Source organism: Triplophysa rosa, unplaced genomic scaffold (assembly GCF_024868665.1).
Source record: "Triplophysa rosa unplaced genomic scaffold, Trosa_1v2 scaffold143_ERROPOS450313, whole genome shotgun sequence".
Classification (NCBI taxonomy): domain Eukaryota; kingdom Metazoa; phylum Chordata; class Actinopteri; order Cypriniformes; family Nemacheilidae; genus Triplophysa; species Triplophysa rosa.
Window position 1 is genome coordinate 1 of NW_026634146.1, and position 23188 is coordinate 23188.

General features: G+C 43.8%; 1 protein-coding gene across 1 annotated transcript; it reads left to right on the forward strand.

Moving 5' to 3' along the window:
- Nucleotides 1-7741: 7741 nt before the first annotated feature.
- LOC130549634 (uncharacterized) lies at nucleotides 7742-10819 on the forward strand. The gene is given in 4 exon segments (XM_057326907.1): nucleotides 7742-7994; nucleotides 8080-8267; nucleotides 8479-8666; nucleotides 8891-10819. Coding segments are annotated over 4 exon segments (2208 nt in total). The 3' UTR covers nucleotides 10470-10819.
- The last annotated feature ends 12369 nt before the right edge of the window (nucleotides 10820-23188 follow it).

Genomic DNA, 23188 nt, shown 5'->3' on the forward strand with positions numbered 1-23188 from the left:
TTCAAAAACAGGAATATCCAAAAACAGGTAAGTATTTCAAAAACAGGAATATCCAAAAACAGGTAAGTATTTCAAAAACAGGAATATCCAAAAACAGGTAAGTATTTCAAAAACAGGAATATCCAAAAACAGGTAAGTATTTCAAAAACAGGAATATCCAAAAACAGGTAAGTATTTCAAAAACAGGAATATCCAAAAACAGGTAAGTATTTCAAAAACAGGAATATCCAAAAACAGGTAAGTATTTCAAAAACAGGAATATCCAAAAACAGGTAAGTATTTCAAAAACAGGAATATCCAAAAACAGGTAAGTATTTCAAAAACAGGAATATCCAAAAACAGGTAAGTATTTCAAAAACAGGAATATCCAAAAACAGGTAAGTATTTCAAAAACAGGAATATCCAAAAACAGGTAAGTATTTCAAAAACAGGAATATCCAAAAACAGGTAAGTATTTCAAAAACAGGTAAGTATACTTATCGGGGTAAAGAATTGCAGTGAAGACAACAAGACTGAACAGGGAAGAACAAAAAGGTGCAAACTTAAATAGAATCCTGATGATGTGATGCAGGTGTGGACTAATCAAAAATGGTGGATGTGCGGTGCATGCTGGGAAACTGAGTTCAGAACTCCGGGGAGAGGGAACGGGTGAAGCGAGCTGGCGGTGACGACATGGGGGGCGTGGCCGGTGGTGCTGAAACCGTTACAATAAAGTTTAGTCTTGAGAAGGCTGAAGAGGTTATTTTGTGTTTTTGAGGGGTGGAGGGTAGTAATGTAACGAGTAATGTAACGAGTAGTGTAACTAATTACTTTTTAAATAAAGTAATCAGACCAGTAACTTGATTACTTTTATCAGTAATTTAATTACATTTCCAGAGTAACTTGCCCAACACTGCTGTTGACCAATAAGAGATCATTTACTAGGGAATGTACATTGTCAGGTAAGTTGGTGTTTTTCCATACTAATGGACTTGAGATGTGGGGTATATGAAAGAGGCCTTCTTGAGTTAATACCACTTTTCCACCGGTGCTGATGCAGGAGCTAGAACTCGTACTTGGTCAAATGGTGTCACTCAGTACTGACACGTTTTACCACTTAAAAGTAGGCTGAACCCACCATGTTGTGGTTTCACCCCACTCCTGTCTAAACAATGAATACTGTATATAGGTAATTTCATATAAATAAATTGTATGAACTGTGGATTATTTAGACAAAATCTTACTAGCCACTCTGGCTAAATGGCCTAAGCACACTTACGTTTTGAAGTGCTCTGAGTGACTGACTTGATATGCATGGTTTCAGACAGTGAGTCTTGTGAGTTCAATGTTAGACATTTTATTTGATTTTACCGTTCATTAAAGTCCTTGTGAACCGTTTTTATTTTAGCATTCTGATGCTTTTTTCAAGTGGAACAGAATATCAAATAAGAAGAATTATGGCAGTGACTAGTGTTTTCGACTGCTAATTGGCTGGATGTATAAAAACAGGAATGTTTTAATGGATGTTCTGCATAGAGTAGTTGAAGGAGATTGGATTTGGCAATTTTTGCTAAATATCAACACATTACATGTATTGATTATTCTATTGGCTACAATTTTACTATCATCATGCACAACAACTAAATTATGCAGCTACACAAAGAGTGTTGAAAAATGAATAAGACAACCAACTGCAATCAATAAAACTGCAGTAGGTAACTATATCATTTAATGGACAATATTCATAGAAACTCATTCAACCACCTACTGCGAACCACTTTTAAGAAAACACAATTTCTTTCATAAACCAAGTTTGCCAACGTTTGAGTTCAGCTTGTAGTGAGATTTTTTGGACTGGGGGAGGGGTGTTGGCATAGATGGGGTGTTGTAGAGGATTTGGGGTTGTAAAAACACAAAAGCCTTGCATTAGAGCTGTAGATCTTGACATTACCACTGAAAATTTTAATTCCACCTTCTCGGTAACGCTAGACAAAGTTGCTCCACTACGTTTAAAGAAGATTAAAAATGGCAGCCCCACACCGTGGTATAATGAACACACTCAGGCTTTAAAGAAAGCGGCCCGAAAAATGGAGCGCAACTTTAAGAAAACTAAATTAGAGGTATTTCGTACAGCATGGAAGGATAGTATTCGAAAATACAGGAAAGCCCTAATAACTTCTAGATCCGCCTACTTTTCATCACTAATAGAAGAAAACCAGCACAACCCTAGGTTTTTATTTAACACGGTGGCTAAATTAACAAAAAATAAATCGTCAGTGACTTCTGATCCTGTATATCAGCATAGCAGTGATGAATTTATGAACTACTTCACATATAAAATCCAAGATATTAGAGAAAAAATTATAACAATGCAATCAGAAGTGAAACCCGCTGAACAAACTAACTACAGCGCCCTTAAGGAGAAAATGCAATTATTTTATACCGTAGATCAAGATGAGCTGTCTAAAATTATTAGATCATCTAAATCAACAACATGCATACTAGACCCTATACCTACAAATCTACTGAAAGAGATGCTCCCAGAAATTATAGATCCTCTTCTTGGTATTATTAACTCATCTCTGACATTAGGACATGTGCCTAAAGCATATAAGGTGGCTGTTATAAGGCCCCTTGTCAAAAAACCCCAACTCGACCCTAGAGAACTAAGGAACTACAGGCCTATATCGAATCTACCTTTCATATCTAAAGTTCTGGAAAAAGTAGTTTCAACTCAATTATGCTCCTTCCTCCAAAGGAATGACATCAATGAAGAATTCCAGTCTGGATTTAGAGCATGTCACAGTACAGAGACTGCTTTGATCAGAGTTACAAATGATCTGCTATTGGCGTCTGACCGAGGTTGTATCTCGTTATTGGTGCTGCTAGACCTTAGTGCTGCATTCGATACCATTGACCACAGCACACTCCTACATAGACTCGAAAATTATGTCGGCATTAAGGGAATAGCTTTGAAATGGTTTAAATCTTATTTATCCGACCGTTTTCAATTTGTAGCAATAAACAATGAGGTGTCACGCAAATCGCAAGTCCAGTACGGTGTACCACAGGGCTCAGTCTTAGGGCCTCTGCTCTTCGCATTATACATGCTACCTCTAGGAGATATAATAAAGCGACACGGAGTTAGCTTTCACTGTTATGCTGATGATACTCAACTTTATATTTCCTCGAAGCCTCATGAAACACAGCAGTTCCATCGAATAATGGAATGCATAGTCGATATAAAAAACTGGATGAGTAACAACTTTTTATTACTGAACTCGGACAAAACGGAAGTGTTACTTATTGGACCGAAAACTGCTATAAGTAACAACCAAGAATACTGTTTAACTATTGACGGATGTTCCATAAAACCCTCGTCGTCAGCAAAGAATCTTGGCGTTCTATTCGATAGTAATCTGTCATTTGAGAGCCACGTCGCCAACACCTGTAAAATTGCGTTTTTCCATTTTAAGAATATATCTAAACTACGTCATATGCTGTCAATCTCAGATGCAGAGAAGTTAATTCATGCATTCATGACATCAAGACTAGATTACTGTAATGCACTGTTAGGTGGTTGCCCTGCAGGCTTATTACAAAAACTCCAATTGGTCCAAAACGCGGCAGCTCGAGTTCTTACACGTACAAAAAAGTATGAACATATTAGCCCGGTTCTGTCAACCTTGCACTGGTTACCTATAAAGCATCGCGTTAACTTTAAAATCTTGCTTATTACCTATAAAGCCTTACATGGTTTAGCTCCTCAATACTTGAATGAACTCCTTTTGTATTACAGTCCTTCACGTGCATTACGCTCTCAGGCGTCCTGTCAGTTGGTAATACCTAGAATTTCAAAATCAAGTGCAGGTGGTAGATCCTTTTCCTATCTAGCGCCTAAACTTTGGAATAGTCTTCCCTGCACTGTCCGGGAGGCAGACACACTCTGTCAGTTTAAATCTAGACTAAAGACGCATCTTTTTAATCTTGCATACACTACTCTTCCATAATATAAATCTTCAGAGGGTTTAGGCTGCATTAGTTAGATCAACCGGAACCAAAAACACAACTGATGTACTTGTTGCATCAAAGAGTACAGAACAGTACTCTACTCTCAGCCAGTCTTGTCTCATTGTTCCAAGGTTACCACAGCGAGCAGGATGCAGTTCATGGCCTGACCTGATGGTAGAGCGGAGAATGGGAAGTGGGGACCTGACAAGAGCTGAGATGATAGAGCTGGATAAAGAAGGACGCGGTCTCTTGACATGTCTTCACCACAAAATTTCAAATGCTATTAGATTATTAATGATAATCTTAAACTATAATTTATTTTATTATTAAATTTATTTATTTTATTTAGCCTTGTTGTGCAAGTTCTCTGGAGCTTGTGCAGAGGCAGCAGCTTTTGCCAGAGGGGAACTGGAATCCCCTGGTTGGGCCTGGGTTCTCCTGAGGTTTTTTTTCTCGATTAGAGTTTTGGGTTCCTCGCCACCATTTGCATACTGTTTTTGCACTGCCTGACCGGGGGGCTGCTTTAGAATTTTAAAGTTTTACTTAATTAATATTGCATATAGGAATTTATAGTCTGTTATATTTGACCTGTGCTTCTCTCTCCTTTATCCTAAATGTGTGCTCTCACTGAGCGTGTGTGTGTGTGTGTGTGCGTACTTGTCTGTGTACGTACGTGTGTGTGTGTTTGTTGTGTGTGTGTGCATGCGCATCCGTGTGTGTGTGTGTCTCTGTGTCTGTGTGTGTTGGTGCATGTGCGTGTTGTGTGTGTGGAGTGTTTTGTGTGTGGGTATGTCTGTCTTCTGTGTTTTTAACCTTTTTTTGTTTTTGCAGGTACAACTTTGATTGTTTTGCTTGTAGTCAATGTAGTCTCATGTGCAGCTGCTTTGTAACAATGAAAATTGTAAAAGCGCTATATAAATAAAGTTGAGTTGAGAGTTGAGAGTTATTGTATGGAAGCCCGTTTACGCCAGGGTTGGATAATTTTTTTTAATTTTTTTTTCAAAATATTGAGAAACTAAGTCGAAATTTCTACTTATTAACTCGTAATAATGTTAAGCTTTCACATAATAATGACTTAGTATCTCATAATAATGAGAAACTAAGTCGAAATTTCTTATGGATGTCGCTCTGTCAGCTTCGGCTTCATGGACCACCCATACCCCAGCACGCTTGTCCCCGATGGGCGGCGGTAGACCGTCCCATAACGGGCAGACTCAACAGAGGGATGTGCACGAATTCTCTGTCATAGCATTGGACAGCTATCTCCTGGCATCAAATGCGGAAGACCTCTCTGAGCTCCCGTCCCCGGGTGGTCGAGCTCAAGATGAGGTCGACGCTGAGATGTCAGCCATGCTTGCCCGCTCTGCCCCCAGAAATCATGCATCCAGCCGCTACACCGCCCTCCTCAAAAGCCACGTGCCGCCCTGGTGCCATCCTTCCCGGAAGTGCATGAGGAGCTCACTAAGTCCTGAAATGCGCCGTTCTCGGCGCGTTCCCGGCTAGCGGGCTCTGGTGCTGTTACTTCCCTGGATGGTGGGGCAGCCAAAGGCTATGTCGACATCCCCGAGGTGGACCGTGCAGTCGCGGTGCACCTGTGCCCACAGACAGCTGCCGCCTGGAGGGGTCGGCCTAGACTTCCTTCCAAAGCTTGTAAGCTCTCTTTGACACTCGTGTCGAAGGCTTATAATGCTGCAGGACAGGCCGATTCCACCCTCCACGCTATGGCGGTCCTTCATGTCTTTCAGGCTAAAGCCCTGAAGGACCTGGATGATGAAAGGCCGACCCAACTCGCATGAGCGAGTTATGCACAGCCACTGACCTCATGGTCCGGGCGACGAAGGCCACGGCACGTGCCTTGGGTCGGTCGATGTCCACACTTGTGGTCCAAGAGAGGCACCTTTTGGATGCACTCATCTCGCAAAAGGTTGTTTGGTGACACCATGGAGGACATGAAACAACAGTTCTCCACGGTGCAGAAGCAGGCTGAGGCCATTAAACAGATTCTGCTGCACCGCAACCTGGCCACCTATCGTCGTCACGGTCCCGAGCGCAGCCTGCTTCCCAGCAGCCCTGCCCCCCGCGGTGGTCCCTCAGGTATCAGCACCCTCCCAGATGACGGCACGCCGAGACTTGAAAGGGTAGTATTTAACCAACTGTCTGCCTATCTCTCACAGCACGACCTTCTACTGTAGACAGTCAGCAATCCGGCTTCAAGAAAGCACATTCTACGGAGACCGCTGTCCTGTCTGTCGTCGAAAACCTACGGCAGGCAAGGGCTAAATCCTTGTCATCTGTCCTTATTGTCCTTATTCTGCTTGATCTCTCTGCGGCATTTGACACTGTGAACCACCAGATCCTGCTGTCCACTCTCTCCAAACTGGGCATCTCTAGAACTGCACTCAACTGGTTTGAATCTTATCTCACAGGCAGATCCTTTAAGGTATCCTGGAGAGGCAAGACATCCAGATCTCACCAGCTGACAACTGGAGTTCCTCAGGGATCAGTTCTTGCTCCGCTCCTTTTTTCTATATATACCATCTTCCTGGGTCCAATAATTAAGGCACATGGGTTCTCATACCATTTTTATGCAGGTGACATGCAGCTTTATTTATGTTTTCAGCCAGATGACCCCACCATCTCTGCCCGTGTCTCTGCCTGCCTTCTGGACATCTCTTCGTGGATGAAAGAGCATCACCTACAACTCAACCTCTCCAAGACAGAACTCCTGGTTATACCGGCCCACCCATCAATTGAACATCACCTAACTATTCAGCTGGGATCCTCAACTATAACACCCACCAAGTCTGTGAGGAACCTGGGGGTGATGTTCGATGACCAGCTGAAATTGACCTCCCACATCGCAGCAACCTCTCGAACTTGCAGGTATGTGCTCTACAACATCATTAAAATCAGGCCGTTCCTGTCCGAGCATGCCTCTCAGCTACTAGTCCAAGCTCTGGTCATATCAAGACTGGACTACTGCAATTCTCTACTGGCTGGCCTTCCAACCAATGCAGTCAAGCCCTTGCAAATGATCCAGAATGCAGCTGCACGTCTAGTTTTCAATCAGCCTTAAATAACCTATGTAACACCCCTCCTGATTTCACTTCACTGGTGGCCAGTTGCCGCCCACATCAAGTATAACTAACTGACACTGGCCTTCAGAACGATAACGGAAAATTCGTCCATTTACCTTAACTCAGTGCTCCAGGTCTACATCCCCTCCCGTCATCTTCGGTCAGAAAATGAGCGACGCCTGGTTGTTCCATCACAGCGAGGCAGCAAATCGCTTGCAAAAACCTTTACTCATTCGGTCCCCCTGTGGTGGAATGAACTACCAGCCTCCACCCGAACTGCAGCATCATTCACATCTTTCAAAAAACAGCTCAAAACATAACTGTTCCGCATTTATTTGACTTACCAATAACTGTCTGTCTGTCAAAAAAATCTTGTTGTTCATTTTCTCCTTTGCTTATGTACATCTGTATTCTGTAAAATGTTTTTTTTTGTCATGATTCTGCCTGATCATGTCATGTCTTTCTTGGTATTGTGGCAGAGTCATGTCAGAGCCTAGTGTTTTTTGTGGAGAGAAACATATTATTGTCGGTCACGACACTGGAGGCTGCAGAGGAGGTGGTCTTTGGGGAGGCGGCCGCGTTGTTTAACCACGGCCTCAGGGACCCTCTATCGCCGGCAGAGATGAGGATGCTGAGACAGCTGAACTTCGATGGCATGATTAGTTAGGTTCGCCATGAACCGACCGGAGTCCAGGGTCTCGGTTCATCGGAATCACCCATCTCTGCTGGCCACAATCCCTGAGGACTGCACCCTGCAGATAAGGGTCGTGGGCACCGCCGCACCGTCCGTCTCATCCCCTGCTACCTCTCCACCACCAGCCAGCCTTTGTGGCAAGCGAGGGAGGAGAGAGTCCTGGGGGTCATCATCGGATGCATCCAACCCGGAGACAGCCGTGCCCTTCACCTCTTTTCTGCAGCCGGCCACCAGTCTGGGCCCCGCGCCCCCTCCGTTGCCTTAAGCCGGAGCCTTAAGAAGAAGAGGCAACGGAGGGGGCCGCGGGGCCCTGCGCAGCCGCAGTCCAGCTGCCGGCCTCCAGTCCGGTCCAGCAGCCGGCATTCCAGCTGGCACCCTGTCTTGTCCAGCCGGCGATCCAGCCGGCAGTCCAGCCGGCACCCAGTCCTATCCTGCCGGCACCCTGTCTCGTCCAGCAGGTGATTCAACCAGCCTCCCAGCCGGTGATTCAGCCAGCGTCCCAGCCGGTGATTTAATCGGCCTCCCAGTCCTGTCCAGCCATCATCCTGTCCTTTCCAGTCAGCATCCCAGCCGGCGATTGAGCCGGTACCCCAGCCCGCTGCCCAGCCGCCAGAGAGCGCTGCCCAGCCGTCGGAGAACACTGCCCAGCCGCCAGAGAGCGCTGCACAGCCACCGAAACCCTGTCCTGTCCCGCTGACACCCACTCCTGTCCTGCAGGCCTTCCAGCTGGTGACTCAGCCGGCCTTCCAGCCGACGACTCAGCCGGCCTTTCAGGCTGTGACTCAGCCGGCGTTCCAGCCCCACTCAGCCGGTACCCAGCCCTGCCTCCAGTCCGGCACCCTGTCTGGTCCTGCCGGCACACCAGCCGGCAGCCAAGCCTGCCCCTGCCTCCGTCAAGTCCCCCCGTACTCCGCGCTCCCGAGTTCCCCCCTGAACCAAAACTCCCTCACCCAGCCCCAATCCCTTTGGACTTCCCCCTACGGACTCTTTTGTTCCCCCACCCCCCCCATGTTTGTTATTTTTATTGTGTCACCCCAACCCTTTTATTTTTATTTTCTGCTTGCCCTTGTTATTATTTACTATGTTTAATTGGATGTTGTCAGATACCCAGTCTGTCTTGTCACGTTAGTCTGCCCCTTGGTGAACGCCTGGTGAACCCCGACACCCAGTTCACTGGTTATCTCCTGACCGGTCTCGCGAAGGGCTTCGACCCCGGCGTCATCAGTCTTCCATCACACAGCTTAATATGCCCCAACCTCCAGTCTGCGCTCGCCGAACCTGAGTCAGTCGATCTCCTCTTAAAAAAGGAGATCGATGCTAAATTCATTATTGGCCCCTTCGACGCTCCCCCTTTTACTGCGTTTCGCATCAGCCCCATTGGCGTAGCGACACGTAAATTTTCGGGCAAAAAGCGCCTAATTTTCGATCTCTCGTCACCGCACGGATCTGCCTTTCCAAGCATCAACAGCCTCATTCCGATCGAGGAATTTTCTCTGCACTATCATAACATCGATCAAGACATCACTTTAATTAAAAACGCCGGTCGCGGCGCTTAGCTAGCCAAAGTCGACATCACATCCGCATTTAAAGTCATGCCCATCCACCCAGACTTCTGGCACCTTTTCGGCATCCGATGGCGCAATAAATTTTACTTTTCTGTCCGTCTCACTTTCGGCTGCAGAAGCAGCCCAAAAATGTTCGACATGTTGTCAGAGGCAATTTGCAGGATTCTCTCTAACAATTATGCAATTCCCTACCTCATCCACCTACTAGACGATTTTTTAATCATCTCATCTCCCAATTCGTTTCCGGCGGCGCATCTAGCAAAAGTCCAGCAGGTTTTCGAAAATCTCGGCGTTCCCCTCGCCCCAGACAAAACTTCAGGACCGAGCACGTCCATCGAATTTCTCGGAATTAAATTAGACTCGCTTAAATTCCAGGCTTCTCTGCCAAAAGAGAAAATCGACAGAACGATCGTGATCGCTTCCGCCCTATTAGCTAATCCCCGCTGCTCCAAACGTGAGCTCCTGTCTGTTCTCGGCCATCTGAATTTCGCGATGAGAATAATTCCGCAAGGCAGCCCGTTCGAATCACACCTCCTTTATCTCACGTCCTCCACACACGCTCTAGAGGACACGTTATCCATATCCAGCCCCTGCCTTGACGAACTGAGCTTATGGATAAAATTCCTCAGACAATGGAACGGCTTGTCTTTTTTCTACAGTGACATGGCCTCCTCCCCCGCCGATATTCACCTGTTCACAGACGCTGCCCCTTCCACCGGTTTCGGAGGCTTTTACCAAGGCCGTTGGTTTGCATCCACTTGGCCCCCCCAGCTTTTAGAGATTCCGCAGGCTTTAGCATCTTCAGCACTTTTCGAGCTGTATCCACTGGTCGTCGCAGCATCCCTATGGGGGAAAGAGTGGTCGGCTTCTAGTATAATCGTACATTGTGATAACGAGGCAACTGTTCATTGTATTAACAAAGGCCGCTCCCACTCCCCCGCTTTAATGCCGTTCCTCAGACGCCTCATCTGGATCTCAGCCTGTGACCAGTTCATTCTAACTGCCAAACACATTCCTGGTTCAAAAAATCAGATTGCTGATGCCCTTTCTCGTTTTGCCTTCCAGAAGTTCAGGCTGCTGGCGCCCGAAGCAGATCCCTTGCCAACACCGGTACCTCCCTATTCGGAGCTGATATTCCGGTAAACCACCCCCTAAAAACCCTCCTCGATGCCTCTCTAAACTCCATCACCCAAGCCGTTTCCCTTAGGACCCTCCAATCTTATCTCACTGCATGGAAAAGCTTCAAGTCTTTTCACCAGGCGTTCAACATTCCCTTTCCCGATTTTTCCGTCCTCACCATCACCTCCTTCATCTCCTTCCTAAACTCTTCAAAGAACCTCCAAGCCAGCTCAATTAAAGGTTACATGAGTGGAGTCCAGTTCTTCCACAAGCTCATATTCAACTCTCCATCTGCAGCCATAGCCAGCTCCCAAACTTCTATGCTCATCAAGGGCATTCAAAGAACCAAGCCCGCTCGCCCAGACGCCAGACAACCTATAACCCTGGATATACTGACCAGATGCATTTCTACCCTCCGTAAAGGATATCACTCCAAGCACGTCGATCGCACACTCGACACCATGTTTATCCTAGCATTCTTCGGCTTTCTAAGATGTTCGGAAATGGCTACCACATCCATCTTTAACCCGCTAATCCATCCAACAGTTTCGGACCTGACAGTACTCGATTCAGAGACGATGTCATTCTCAATTAAACAAAGCAAGACGGACCAAACCAGGAGAGGACATTTCATCTACACATTCAACCTCCAGTCACCGATTCAACCTTATCAGACCCTCCTAGCCTACCTTCACTTCAGGAAATCCCAAACCAAAACCACATTGGATCCTCTCTTCGTCGACGAATCCAACCGCCCAGCTACACGCTTCTGGTTCCAAAAGCACATCAAAGCCGTCCTGCTCCTGTCCGGCATCCCCGCAGACCACTTTTCCGGCCACTCCTTCCGCATAGGCGCAGCAACCACAGCCGCCCAAAAAGGCCTCTCGCAGTCTCAAATTCAAGCACTAGGGCACTGGACATCGGAAGCTTTCAAGAGCTACATCAGGTCAGATCGTTCCATCATCAGGGAATCCATCCTTCACCTGCACGGGCGCGAACCTCCACCACTTCGGCCTTCATCTCCCTAGCGGGATACCTCATTACCACAGCAACCACCTCAGCAATCACCAGGGATTTCATTCAACATCCGTTGCTTCAGACTGCGCCCGCAGGGGCTAGCGCCCACGTCTCGGGTTCTGCCGCAGCAGACTCTACAGCAGAAGCCAACAGCGCAGCAGCGACTACCTTGGCAGAGACCAGCGCTTCCATCGCATCAATAGCAATCAGCATCTTCAAAACCACAGCAGCAGAGGCCAGCACTTCTTCTCAAGGGAGAAACCAGCATAGCCGCAGCGACCGACTCAGCAGAGGTCAGCACTTCCATCTCAAGCGTGGAAGCTAGCATAGCCGCAGCGACCGCCACAGCAGAGGACAACACTTCCATATCAAGCGTGGAAAGCCAGCATCACCGCAGCGATCGCCTCAGCAGAGGCCAGCATTTTCATCTCAAGCATTAGACACCAGCATCACGGCAAGCAACTGTCTCAGCAGAGGCCAGCACTTCCATCTCAAGAGGAGAAGCTAGCATAACCGCAGCGACCGCCACAGCAGAGGTCAGCACTTCCATCCCAAGAGTGGAAGCCAGCATCGTCGCAGCGACTACCTGGGCAGAGACCAGCACTTCCACTTCACGCATAGAAGCCAACATTGCCTCAGCCGAGGCCAGCTTTTTCATTTCAAGCATGGAAGCAAGCGCCGTGACAAAGCATCCAAGAAGCCCGAGCTTCCATCTAAGCACAGAAGCCAGCATCGCCGCAGCGATCGCCTCCACAGAGGCCTGTGCTTCCATCACAAGCGCAGAAGCCAGCGTCGCCGCAGCGATCGCCTCCGCAGAGGCCAGTGCTTCCATCTAAAGGTCAGTTTATGGTTCTGCGTAGGACCTACGCCATAACCTACGGCGTAGCCTACGCAGAGCCGCGTACCCTGTGCGTACCCTACGCCGTAGCCTGACGCGCACCTCTCCAAAAATGTAACAACGCGTCAACTCAACGCGGACCCTACGCGGACCGCAAGCGCTGTGATTGGTCAGTTTGGCAGCATCGTACTTCCTTCTACGCATTTCCGGCATCTTCTTCTCTGGTGTCTTCTTCCAGCAAGTTCAGAGTCCACAAAAGAACAACATGGTGAGCATCGACATCGACCAAGTTACTGAGCGTCTGATTGAAGAGGTTCGGAAATACACGCATCTGTATGACTCCTCTTCGGCGGACTATAAAGACTGTCAGATGGCGGCGAATTCTTGGAGAGAAATTTCCTCTAACGTCGGTTTGGCTTCCATTGTCGTTTGCAAACACTAGCATACACACACACAAAACATCGGCGAAGAAGAGCAAACCCATGAAAACACAAAGAGCCAACTAGCGTTTCGGCGGTGTAATTGCAGTATGACACATACTCTCAACGCAGAACCATAAATGTTCACGACGGCGTCGTCTACGTACGTATATAATTATATATTTAATAAAAGAATTAATTTAAAGCAATTATAGTTTTATAAACACATAACTTAATTTAATTTTATAATTTTAAATCCCGCACTTTATACACTGATCCAGATTTAAGTCATCTGTGGAAAAAAAACTCTGATTTACAGTCAAAAACTTTAAGCTTCCCTGCCATTTCCATGGTGACTCGTGAAATCTGTGATCCATTGTCAATGTCTTCATGTTGTTTCTGTGAGCGCACACTAACTCGGGGTACCTTTCGGGAGGTTTATTAAACTTACTCTTCTCCCAGAGTTCAGGGTTTATCTGACGGTAAGTTAACCCTGCTTTCTGGAATACCCCCCAGGTCAGTCTGACTTCAGTACAACAACATCAGAAATTAGTAACTTTATCTGAATTTCAGACAATTGATCACAAAACCTTGGAGGAAACAGTACAGCATCTTAAAGCATCAACTTGCCTTGACACACTTCCCGCATCCTTTTTCAAAAGAGTCTTTAAATGTTTAAAAGAAGATCTCCTAAAATAGTAAATACCTCACTGCTTTCAGGAACTTTCTCAGAGTCCCAAAAAAACTGCAGTTGTCAAACCTCTACTAAAAAAGAGCAATCTAGACAAAACTTAGACAAAACCACAGACCAATATTAAATCTTCCTTATATAGGCAAGATCATTGAAAAGGTTGTCTTCAATCAGCTGACCAAATTCTTAAACTCAAATGGTTACCTGGACAATTATCAGTCTGGTTTTGTCAGCATCACAGCACAGAGTGCTCATAATGATAATAAACAATAGTCGATTGAATTCTAATTCAGGTAAAATATCAGTTCTGGTATTACTAGATCTCAGTGCTGCTTTTGACATGGTAGATCACACCACACTCCTACATAGGCTGGAAAACTGGGTAGGGCTTTCTGGGTTGGTCTTTAAATGGTTCAGGTCATACCTTAAAGGTAGAGGTTATGTGAACATAGGCAACCATAAATCTGACTGGACACCCATGACTTGTGGTGTTCTCAATTCCTTCTCCGCTCCTCTTCAATTTTTATATGCTCCCGCTTGGCTAAATAATGAAAAAAAAAAAAATGCTTACCACAGCTATGCAGATAGCCCTCTCACCCAATGACTACAGGCCTATTGTCTCTCTTTGCCAGTGCACTGATAAAATTAACAGCTGGATGTGTAAAAACTTCCTTCAGTTAAATAAAGACAAAACTGAAGTCATTGTATTTGGTAACAAGGATGAAACTAACAAGGTAAACACATACCTTGACTTAAGAGGTCTAAAGACACAAAGTTAGGTAAAAAAATCTTGGTGTCATTTTAGAGTCTGACTTTAGTTTCAGCAGTCATGTCAAAGCAATAAGCAAATCAGCGTACTGCCATCTCAGAAACATAGCCAGAATCAGATGTTTTGTCTCAAGCCAAGATTTAGAGAAAGTAGTTCATGCTTTCATCACCAGCAGGGTGGATTACTGTAATGGACTCCTTACAGGTCTTCCCAAAAAGACCATCAGACAGCTGCAGCTCATAGAGAACGCTGCTGCCAGAATTCTGACCAGAAAATCAAGGGTTCACTCAAAACATGGCGAGTCAGCGTTTAGCCATTACGACACCCGTAGCTAGAATCTGCTTCCAGTACATCAGATTTTCACCAACAGTGTGTTAAAAACACACTTGTTTAGTTGTGCATTTATAACCCGAGCACTGTGCTGGTTTATATCAACTGCACTTCTATTTCTAATTTCTTTTGTTCTTATTTTTTTATATATACACTCACATTTTTAATCACTTTTATTGCTGTTTTATTGTTTCTTAAAATCTAAAGTTGTATTTGTGATCTTAAATCATTTGCATTTTAAAGATGCGTCTTATGCATTATGTATTCTCTTTTTTTTCTCTTTGTCAATCATTTTATGTAAAGCACTTTGATTTGCCCTTGTGTATGAAATGTGCTATATATATTAAACTTGCCTTGCCTTGCCTTAAAACGGATAGCCTAAAGCCTTTCCCAATTTTGGTTGTTGATGTACAGTATGATGTAGTGTTTGGATAATTTAAGTCACGTCGTTGACCGTAATCCTATGTGCATCTATTATACACACTACTGCAAATTCAACAACAAGCCAAATATATCCAATACAACATCACATCCTCTGCAACATTGTATTCTAGGGGTCAATAAACTATAGTGGACCAGTTTGTGTCCCCCAACCCCCCACTTTAAATGATAGTTTCCTTTTTGACCAGTAACCCTAGACATCAATCTCTCTAAATACACCATTATCATGACAGCTAATGTTACGGACAGAGTCATTAGTCAAGGCTGCTGAGCGAATTTCTGCCCAGCTGATCCTTATCTCGACACCTTCTCGCTATCACACTCTTCCAGAATCCCATTGCAGCACTCCAACTATCCACCCCTCATTCGCTGTACTGTCTTGAGAAGGGAAACACTAATCTCATTACTGGGTTAATTTAGAGGACAATGTCAGCCAGCGGGGGGAGAGAAAGGAGGGTGATGTTGGTTACGTACTAGACCCTGCCTTATTTCACTTCCTTACTTTGTTTAGGAGTAGCCTATGTTTAAAGCATATTAATCCACTGGCACTTCTGATTGGATTTATCCTATTAAGTGATTACATAGTGGATTATTCTCTACATGACCAAAGATTTTATATTAAGACGATAATTAAATAAGAATGATTAAGTGGGGATTATCTGGATTTCTGCAGGAAAATGCTTTGCTGTTCTGTACAGCCAAAGATAAAATTATCAATAAATAAAGCCAGTATCAATAAATCAATTTATTTATTATAACAAATAGCCAGTACAACTTAACATACTACAATGCATGCAAGACATCAAGGTTTGTTAAACAGGCTTTTCACAGAGCTCTATTTTTTAATTACTCCTTGCAAATATTCTATTTACAATTTCTTCTATTATAGCAAATAACTTTTTAGCTTTTAATTTTGTATTAGGTAAAAGTTTGTTGTTTTCCCTGTTGCCATGGTGTTTTTATTATATTTGTATACATTTTTTTTTATGTGATAGGTAAATGAGAGGTAGCCAAAGTAGAGATAGCATTCATTTGGCAGAAGCTTCTGATTTCAATTTCAAGTAACTGACTGGTCTTAAAGTCACTTTTCCCGAAAAGTCAAAGAGCTTACACATTGGATGAGACACATTTACATTTTTATACATTTGGCAGACGCTTTTATCCAAAGCGACTTACAATGCATTGTACTATATATTTGTTTCTGACTATGTGCAATCCCCTGGGATCGAACCCATGGTCTTGGCGTTGCTAACACCATGCTCTAACCACTGAGCCACAGGAAAGCAAGCATGCAAGCCCGCAACTGAGCCTGTCAAGGCGCCGGAGCCTGAGCCTCGACACACGTCTGACCAGGTGCGTGATTCGGCAACACTGTGCGCTGCCGTGGGAGTACTCGTGTAGTTTGATGGGCTAGAGGGAAGCCCCACCCACACTCCCGCTGCAGAGGGTGAGCTATTACTGGACTCTGCCATTACTGACTGGGTTAATGAAGGGGAACATTGGCTGCTGCCGTCCCCTCTGGTCCCAACCCAGCTCTTCAGAGTCCCCGCTGGTCCCAACCCAGCTCTTCCGAGTCCCAGCTGGTTGAGCCCAGCTCTTCCGAGTCCCCGCTGGCCCTGCCCAGCTGTTCCGAGTCCCTGCTCGTCCTGCACAGCTCTTCCGAGTCCCTGCTGACCCCGCCCAGCTTTTTGTCAGCCAACACCACCTATTCAGCCTCCAAGGTCACGCCCAGCCTCCCTCTTGCTCCTCCTCTGTTGTCAGCCAGTCCGTCTGCCCTGGGTCTGCTGGCACCCAGGGACCCCTCAGCTCACCCTCTGCACGCCAGCGCCAGTGGGTCGGATGAGCTTGGGGATCTCCAGCCACCAGCTACCTCGGGGGTTGTGTATCCCATGTCTCCACCTCCAACCTTCAGTAAGGTTTAATATATAGGTGCAATATAACCATTTAGTTCGTACATTCACACAGCCAGCAACCAGTTTTCTGTATAGGATTTTAGCTGCCCAACAGTTTGTGGCCTTGTTGGTCATTCTTTGTTTCATAATTCTTTTAAATATACAGTACTGTTTAAAATTTTGCAAACACTTTTTTGTTCACCTTTTATAATAATAGTAAACTCATAAAAACCGTGGAGTTACACATTTGTAACTATGAATTATGTTGTGACCAGCGGGGACTCGGAACAGCTGGACTAAAAGCATCTAAAATAAATCAAAACTACCTTATATTTTAGCATCTTCAGTGTGGCCACCCTTTGATTAAATTATATGTATATATGTGTATATGCATATAAATACATTTGTTGTTTTCTAATGAAATAAATTGATATGTTGGCACAATTATATTTTTGTCTGGAAAAGTTTTTTCAAACATGAAATCCCACACCTTCATATTCGCTTAATAGGACTAGGTGTTATAATCCCACTATTTCAGCAGAGTTGAATTGCCCAATAGGACATTTTCCATGCCTTATGCATGACAGGGGGTAGTAGTCAAGAATATGAATAAAGGAAAGGAGGTCTGAGGTTTCACTGGGTTCGTCGGGTATAGGCTTCCTCTGTGTTTGGGGGATAAATGATTATAGAAATACATAGCATACTTACCTTTCCGTGCTATTAGCAGAGACATCTCATGAGTTGTGTGTCCTTTCCCACTTTCATCACATCCATTATCCTGGGTGAAAGATGCCTTTTGGTGAGGTGCTGCTGATAACGCCCTTTGTATGGTTCCCATTAATGCAACACATCCTCAGTTGTGCACCTTAGGTGTTTCTGCCCTTTATCACAAGACACCCTCAGCCAAGGGAACACCAACGCAGGTTGACCAGACCTGGGTGTGTCGCATTGTTATAAGGTCATCTGGCAGCCCATGCTGTGTCCATCCGCCTCAACCACAGTTTCATTAGCTTCTTCTTTCCGCACCACTGGCCATTTCTTGATTATCCTCCAATGGACCTATCCTCTGAAAGTGATCTATTGTCAGCTATGGTGACCTCTGCATTTAACCCATCCAGTCGTGAGTAGTGAACTCACGCACTGCAAGTCGTGACCACACATGCACCCGGAGCAGTGGGCAGCAAAATATTGTTTTGCTCTCTTGCTGTTTTTCTCTTTGAAGTTCTTTTTTGTCCCATTTTTTTTTTAATGTTGCTGGTATCAAAATTAAAATGAAAAGTTCAAAATCCTGTATACTGTAGAGTTGTGGTCAAAAGTTTACATACCCCTTGCAGGATCTGAAAATGTTGAAAATGTAAGAAAAAAAGAAAAGCTAAAGTAAGTTTTTTTTTTAAATTATGTCACATAACAGACGTTTACATAAAGTTTTTAACACAGAATAATCTAAATTTATAAAAAAATAAGCCAGTCAAGACTTAACATACCTGCACTCCTGATTCCTAATACTGTACGACATTACCTGAACAATCAGTGACATTTTTTATGTTTTTTAATAGTTGTCTGAAGGGTTTTTCTGAAGACCTGTAGAGACCATGATGGTATAAATCCTTCACAATCTTTGCTTTTTCAACATCTGCATTTTTGACCCTTGTTCATCAGTGACTGAATGTTGGGATTCATCTTTTTATGCTAAGGAGAACTGAAAGATTCATACACAACTATTACAAAATATACAAACATTCCACGATGCTCAAGAAGTCAACACTATACATTTAATGTACACCTTTGGGTTGGGACCAGTTTAAATTGTTATTATTTTGTTTAAATCACTTTCTTTTATGTTTTTATTTAGTAACACCCTCTAAAAGCTACAAAAATATATACGTTTTCGGAATGACATTATTTTGATCAAATTTTTTTGACACAAATTATAATTTTCAGAGATTTACACCCACCTGACTTTAAATACATATTGCGTTGACTTCTTGAGCGTCAGGGAATGTTTGTATCTTTTGTAATAGTTGTGTATGAGTGTCACGGTCTTACCATGTCTTGTTAGTGTGTTATTGAGGAATGTGCCTTTTTGATTGGGGACACCTGGTGGAGATGGGTTATGAGTGTTTATATTGCCTGTTAATGTGAAGATCACGGGAGGAAGGGGGAAGGTTATTTTGTTGTTTTCCTGTTGTTGCAGGAAGGGGACCTGTGGCAGGTGTCCTTTTGGTCGCGAAGTTCTCCATCATCGGTTCTTCGCGGACCTGTTGTCCTTTCCTCTCCCATGGGGCCATGATGAGATCGACGTGTTGAATTTAATTAATCAAACAATAGATTGATAATAAATGATTTCTTTTTACTCGTACTTTTGTGATGATTATCATTTTGTTGCAGTTACGTGCAATAACTGTAACAATGAGTCCCTCAATTCTCCTCAGTGTTAAAAGATGAATCTCAACATTATACAGTCACTACTGGACAGAGATCAAATATGTAGAAGATTCTGAAAAAACAAAGATTGTGGAGGATTTCTCAGAAGACCACTGGACAATTTATTAGCTCAGATCAAACAAGAAACTCTTCAACAGTTAACACAAAAGCTGTCATTAATTGTTAAGATAACATCATGATGTATTTAGAATCAGGTGTATGTAAACTTTTAAACTGGCTTACTTTTATGAATTTAGTTAATCTTTAACAGTTTATAGATTCTGCAAGGTATATTTAAACTCTGGACTACACGTATGGATGGATGGATGGATGGGATTTGAATAGTTTGCAAGTCATTGCATTTGGTTTTTATTTACAGTTTGAATGGCAAGTTTTTTGTAAATGGTACTGTAAATATGAATGTATTGTTTTATTATATTTTATTAGAATGAAATATACTGACAATTTACATATCATTGAAACATTGCTAAAACAGTTTCCATTTTTGCTCATTGTAAGCTAGTGAATAGTCAGACATGAGTGTTTAACTTATTTGACTCATTTTGCAGAAACTATCCAAATGAAAGACAAGATGGACGATGCCACTGTTTTCTGTATTGTTTTGTGTATTAAAGTAATTGTTTTAATATCCTAAATAAATTTAAGATGGATCAACAGATAAAGTCCTTGAATAAATCAATTTACTGTAATGTGCAATTCTCGGGTGAGGTGAGACACAGTGACAAGGAGAGTGGACCCAAACGCAGACAGCGGTTAAGGGGTTAACATGACATTTAATAACAAAGACAAAATACAAAACAAAGACCCACGTGGAGGTAAACATAACAAAACAGAGAAACAAGAACAAGACTAACTAAACTGACAAGACTAAACTAATAACACATCACATAGGGACACAATAAACTAGACTAACTAACATGACCAGAACTCACCCACATGACACAGTGCAATGACTGACACAAGACAGGGAACACAGGGGCAATAAATAAGGGGACAAATCAAGAGGGAACAGGTGTGGGGCATGAACTAATTAACAGTCAAAACGAGGGATACAAAAGGGCGGGAACACAGACAAGACACCGGAGAGTGGAAGGCCAACGGGGACAAAATGCCACTCTCCACATAAAACAAGAGGTTCTGTCATGGCCACTAGGTCAAGAAAAGCAAGACAAGGTGGGGCAGAACCATGACACATTGAAGTAGTTGATAACACTGAATTATTATCTGGTGTTTCACTGTGAACATTATTAAGTACAATAATTTTCTATATACTATATAATTCATAAGTTCTGGGCCAGTTGTGTGCAATGGACCTGGGCCAGTGTCTTTTGGCACAATGGGCCAATAGCGGCACGGATATGTTTTTATCATCTGAATCAGCACTGGGCCAGCTCCGGGCCAGCTCCAAACAAGCTCTGTTCCGCATCTGGACCAGATCACTTTGGATCGATATACCTTTGGATCTTTGGATACCTTTGGATCGAGACACTTTAGAAAAACAAGAGCTGTTCTAGGAGCTTAGGAGCATATCAGTTTATTGACGTCCTTAAAGCAGAGGTCACATGCTATATCATGCATTCTGACTTCTTTACACTGTTATATGTGCTGGCTTCTCCAGCTTGAAGATCAGGTATCACACGCAATTTCTGCCAATCTCATATTAATCTTGAGTACCTCAAGATAGGACTCAGTAGTATTGCAAACATCGTATCTTCGAAGAGTGTTTAGTTTTTATCACATTTATAAAAGATAGATACAGCTGTATGATTATTTCTGGAAAAACACAAGCTGCTAGAGGCTGGCAGTGGGACTGAACTACAGCATGAGCACACAACAGCATGAGCACACAATTATGCACGTACGCGCTGATTGCCAACAAAACAGACATATGACTTAGTTTCACTTACCACGTGCAGTTCATGTCCAGCATCTTTTAGCACTGGGACCGCGTTATCTATCAGTTTCAAACGATCTCCAAATCCAGCGTTTTATCCACCATTAATATAACATCCATCACTGAAATGCAGTGAAAAAACAGACACACCTAAACATCACTATCGCAAAAGTAACGAGCTGCAGCACAGTGCAGCCAATCTTGACGTAGGCCAGACAATTTTGATGGCAAGCGGGTCTTGCTCGTCGGTTGGTGCATGGGCAGGCTCTTTCTTTCGCTTTGTCATGTTTTTTTCAGGAGAATTGCCCAATAAAAGGAATAGGATGCCTGTTACAAAACAGGGATCCAGACTTAAAAAAAATCTTTCCGAAACAATTTGGAGTGATGCGGGAGTGTATCAAGCACAGAAATGCTACGTCATACGTCCAAATCGTTTTTAACAAGTTGACCATGTTAAGCGTGAGAAGCCAGCACGTTCAACAGTGTAAAGAAGTTAGAATGCATGACATAGCATGTTACTTCCACTTTAATATGGTCGACTTGTCAAAAAATTAGTTGAACCTATGACATACTATTTCTGTGCTCGATTCACTCTGCCAGGGTTCGTACAGGTTTCTGAATGTTTTTTTCTCCCGGAAAAGCATGCCCACGCGTTATACAGCGAGCGAAAGAGCACGACCAAGCGTCAACCAGCCAGCGTGTGAAAGAGCACGCCCATCAATGCCGCTTCAGTTGGCTGACGGAAGTTTAGCTGTGATTTTTTGCTCACTGCATTTTGGCGATGAATGTTGTATAAACGATGGATATTACGCTTGGATTTGGAGATCGTTTGAAACTGATAGATGGCAGAAACTAGCAAAAACACTTGCGCTGCGCCTTGCGCCACATTGCGCCAGGTGTACAATAGGGCCCTAAGTGTTCAAGGAACTGGCGGGGTAGAATGCCACTCAGGCATGGAAGACAGTAAAACAAAAGAAAATCCTGTATTCTGAGGCCTTCCAGAAATATAAGCTTAAGCGCAAGTTCTGCCAGGAATACTCAATCTCGCATCACTCACCACGTATAGATTCAACCAATCATCACCTAACCAATCACCATCTAACACTGGAATATATAAGATCGCCACTTACCCTCTGTTTGCGTTTGCAGTTGAAGCAGCAGACATTCACGCGCTCGTTCAGTCGTGATTTAAGGATGTTACAGATGATATTTGTGATTACACAGCTATTTGCTAATTCATGTAGTCTACTCTGCTGCGATCCTTCCAGCTCATATAGCCACTTGCTTTTCCCAGATTTTTCGGGATTCAGTGATTTCTGGTTCGTTTAATACACTCGTCGCTCAAACCTCTATAGTGCATGGCAGACGTTTCATACAACAGCCGAGTTGGAAAGCTCTCAAAGGGCATCTCTGAGTTTATATGCAAGATGCTGCATATGTTAGTGCTTTCGAAGTGCTTTAACATGAAACAACTTCATATGCAGCATTTGTTCCTTAAAGCTACCACCAATTTCGATTGATTTGAAGCGTGCATAAGACGCAATCACAAATGGTCTAGCGTATAGCACATGTTTACATCGGAACTGCTGAGCAGAGCAGGGAGATGTAAAACACTTCATAACCGTCCCTCGCATGTTTTTACCAACTAAGAATATCGGAAACAGGTAAGGTATACTTGCTTTTGTTGCTTTCCCTGCCTGAAGGCCGTTCAGCTAATGGCCAACATGGCGATCGTGACAGTTGATCAGTCTGCAACCTCTTTTCCAGAATGTCATATTGTTTTGGCTTTATCATCATGGCATGTTTTGATGGCATTTTTCGGGTGAAAAATCAGTCATGCTTCCCTGCATTTAACTGTGGTGTTTAATTGTGATGGCAGATTTATAGCAAGATACGGGGAAACACTGTTTTACTTTAGCCTCCACAGGCCCTATTTTCACATACAACGTTGAGCGGTCAGTGCTTAAATTCTGTGGTTGCCTCTTTCCCCGAGAATCCATGGTTGCG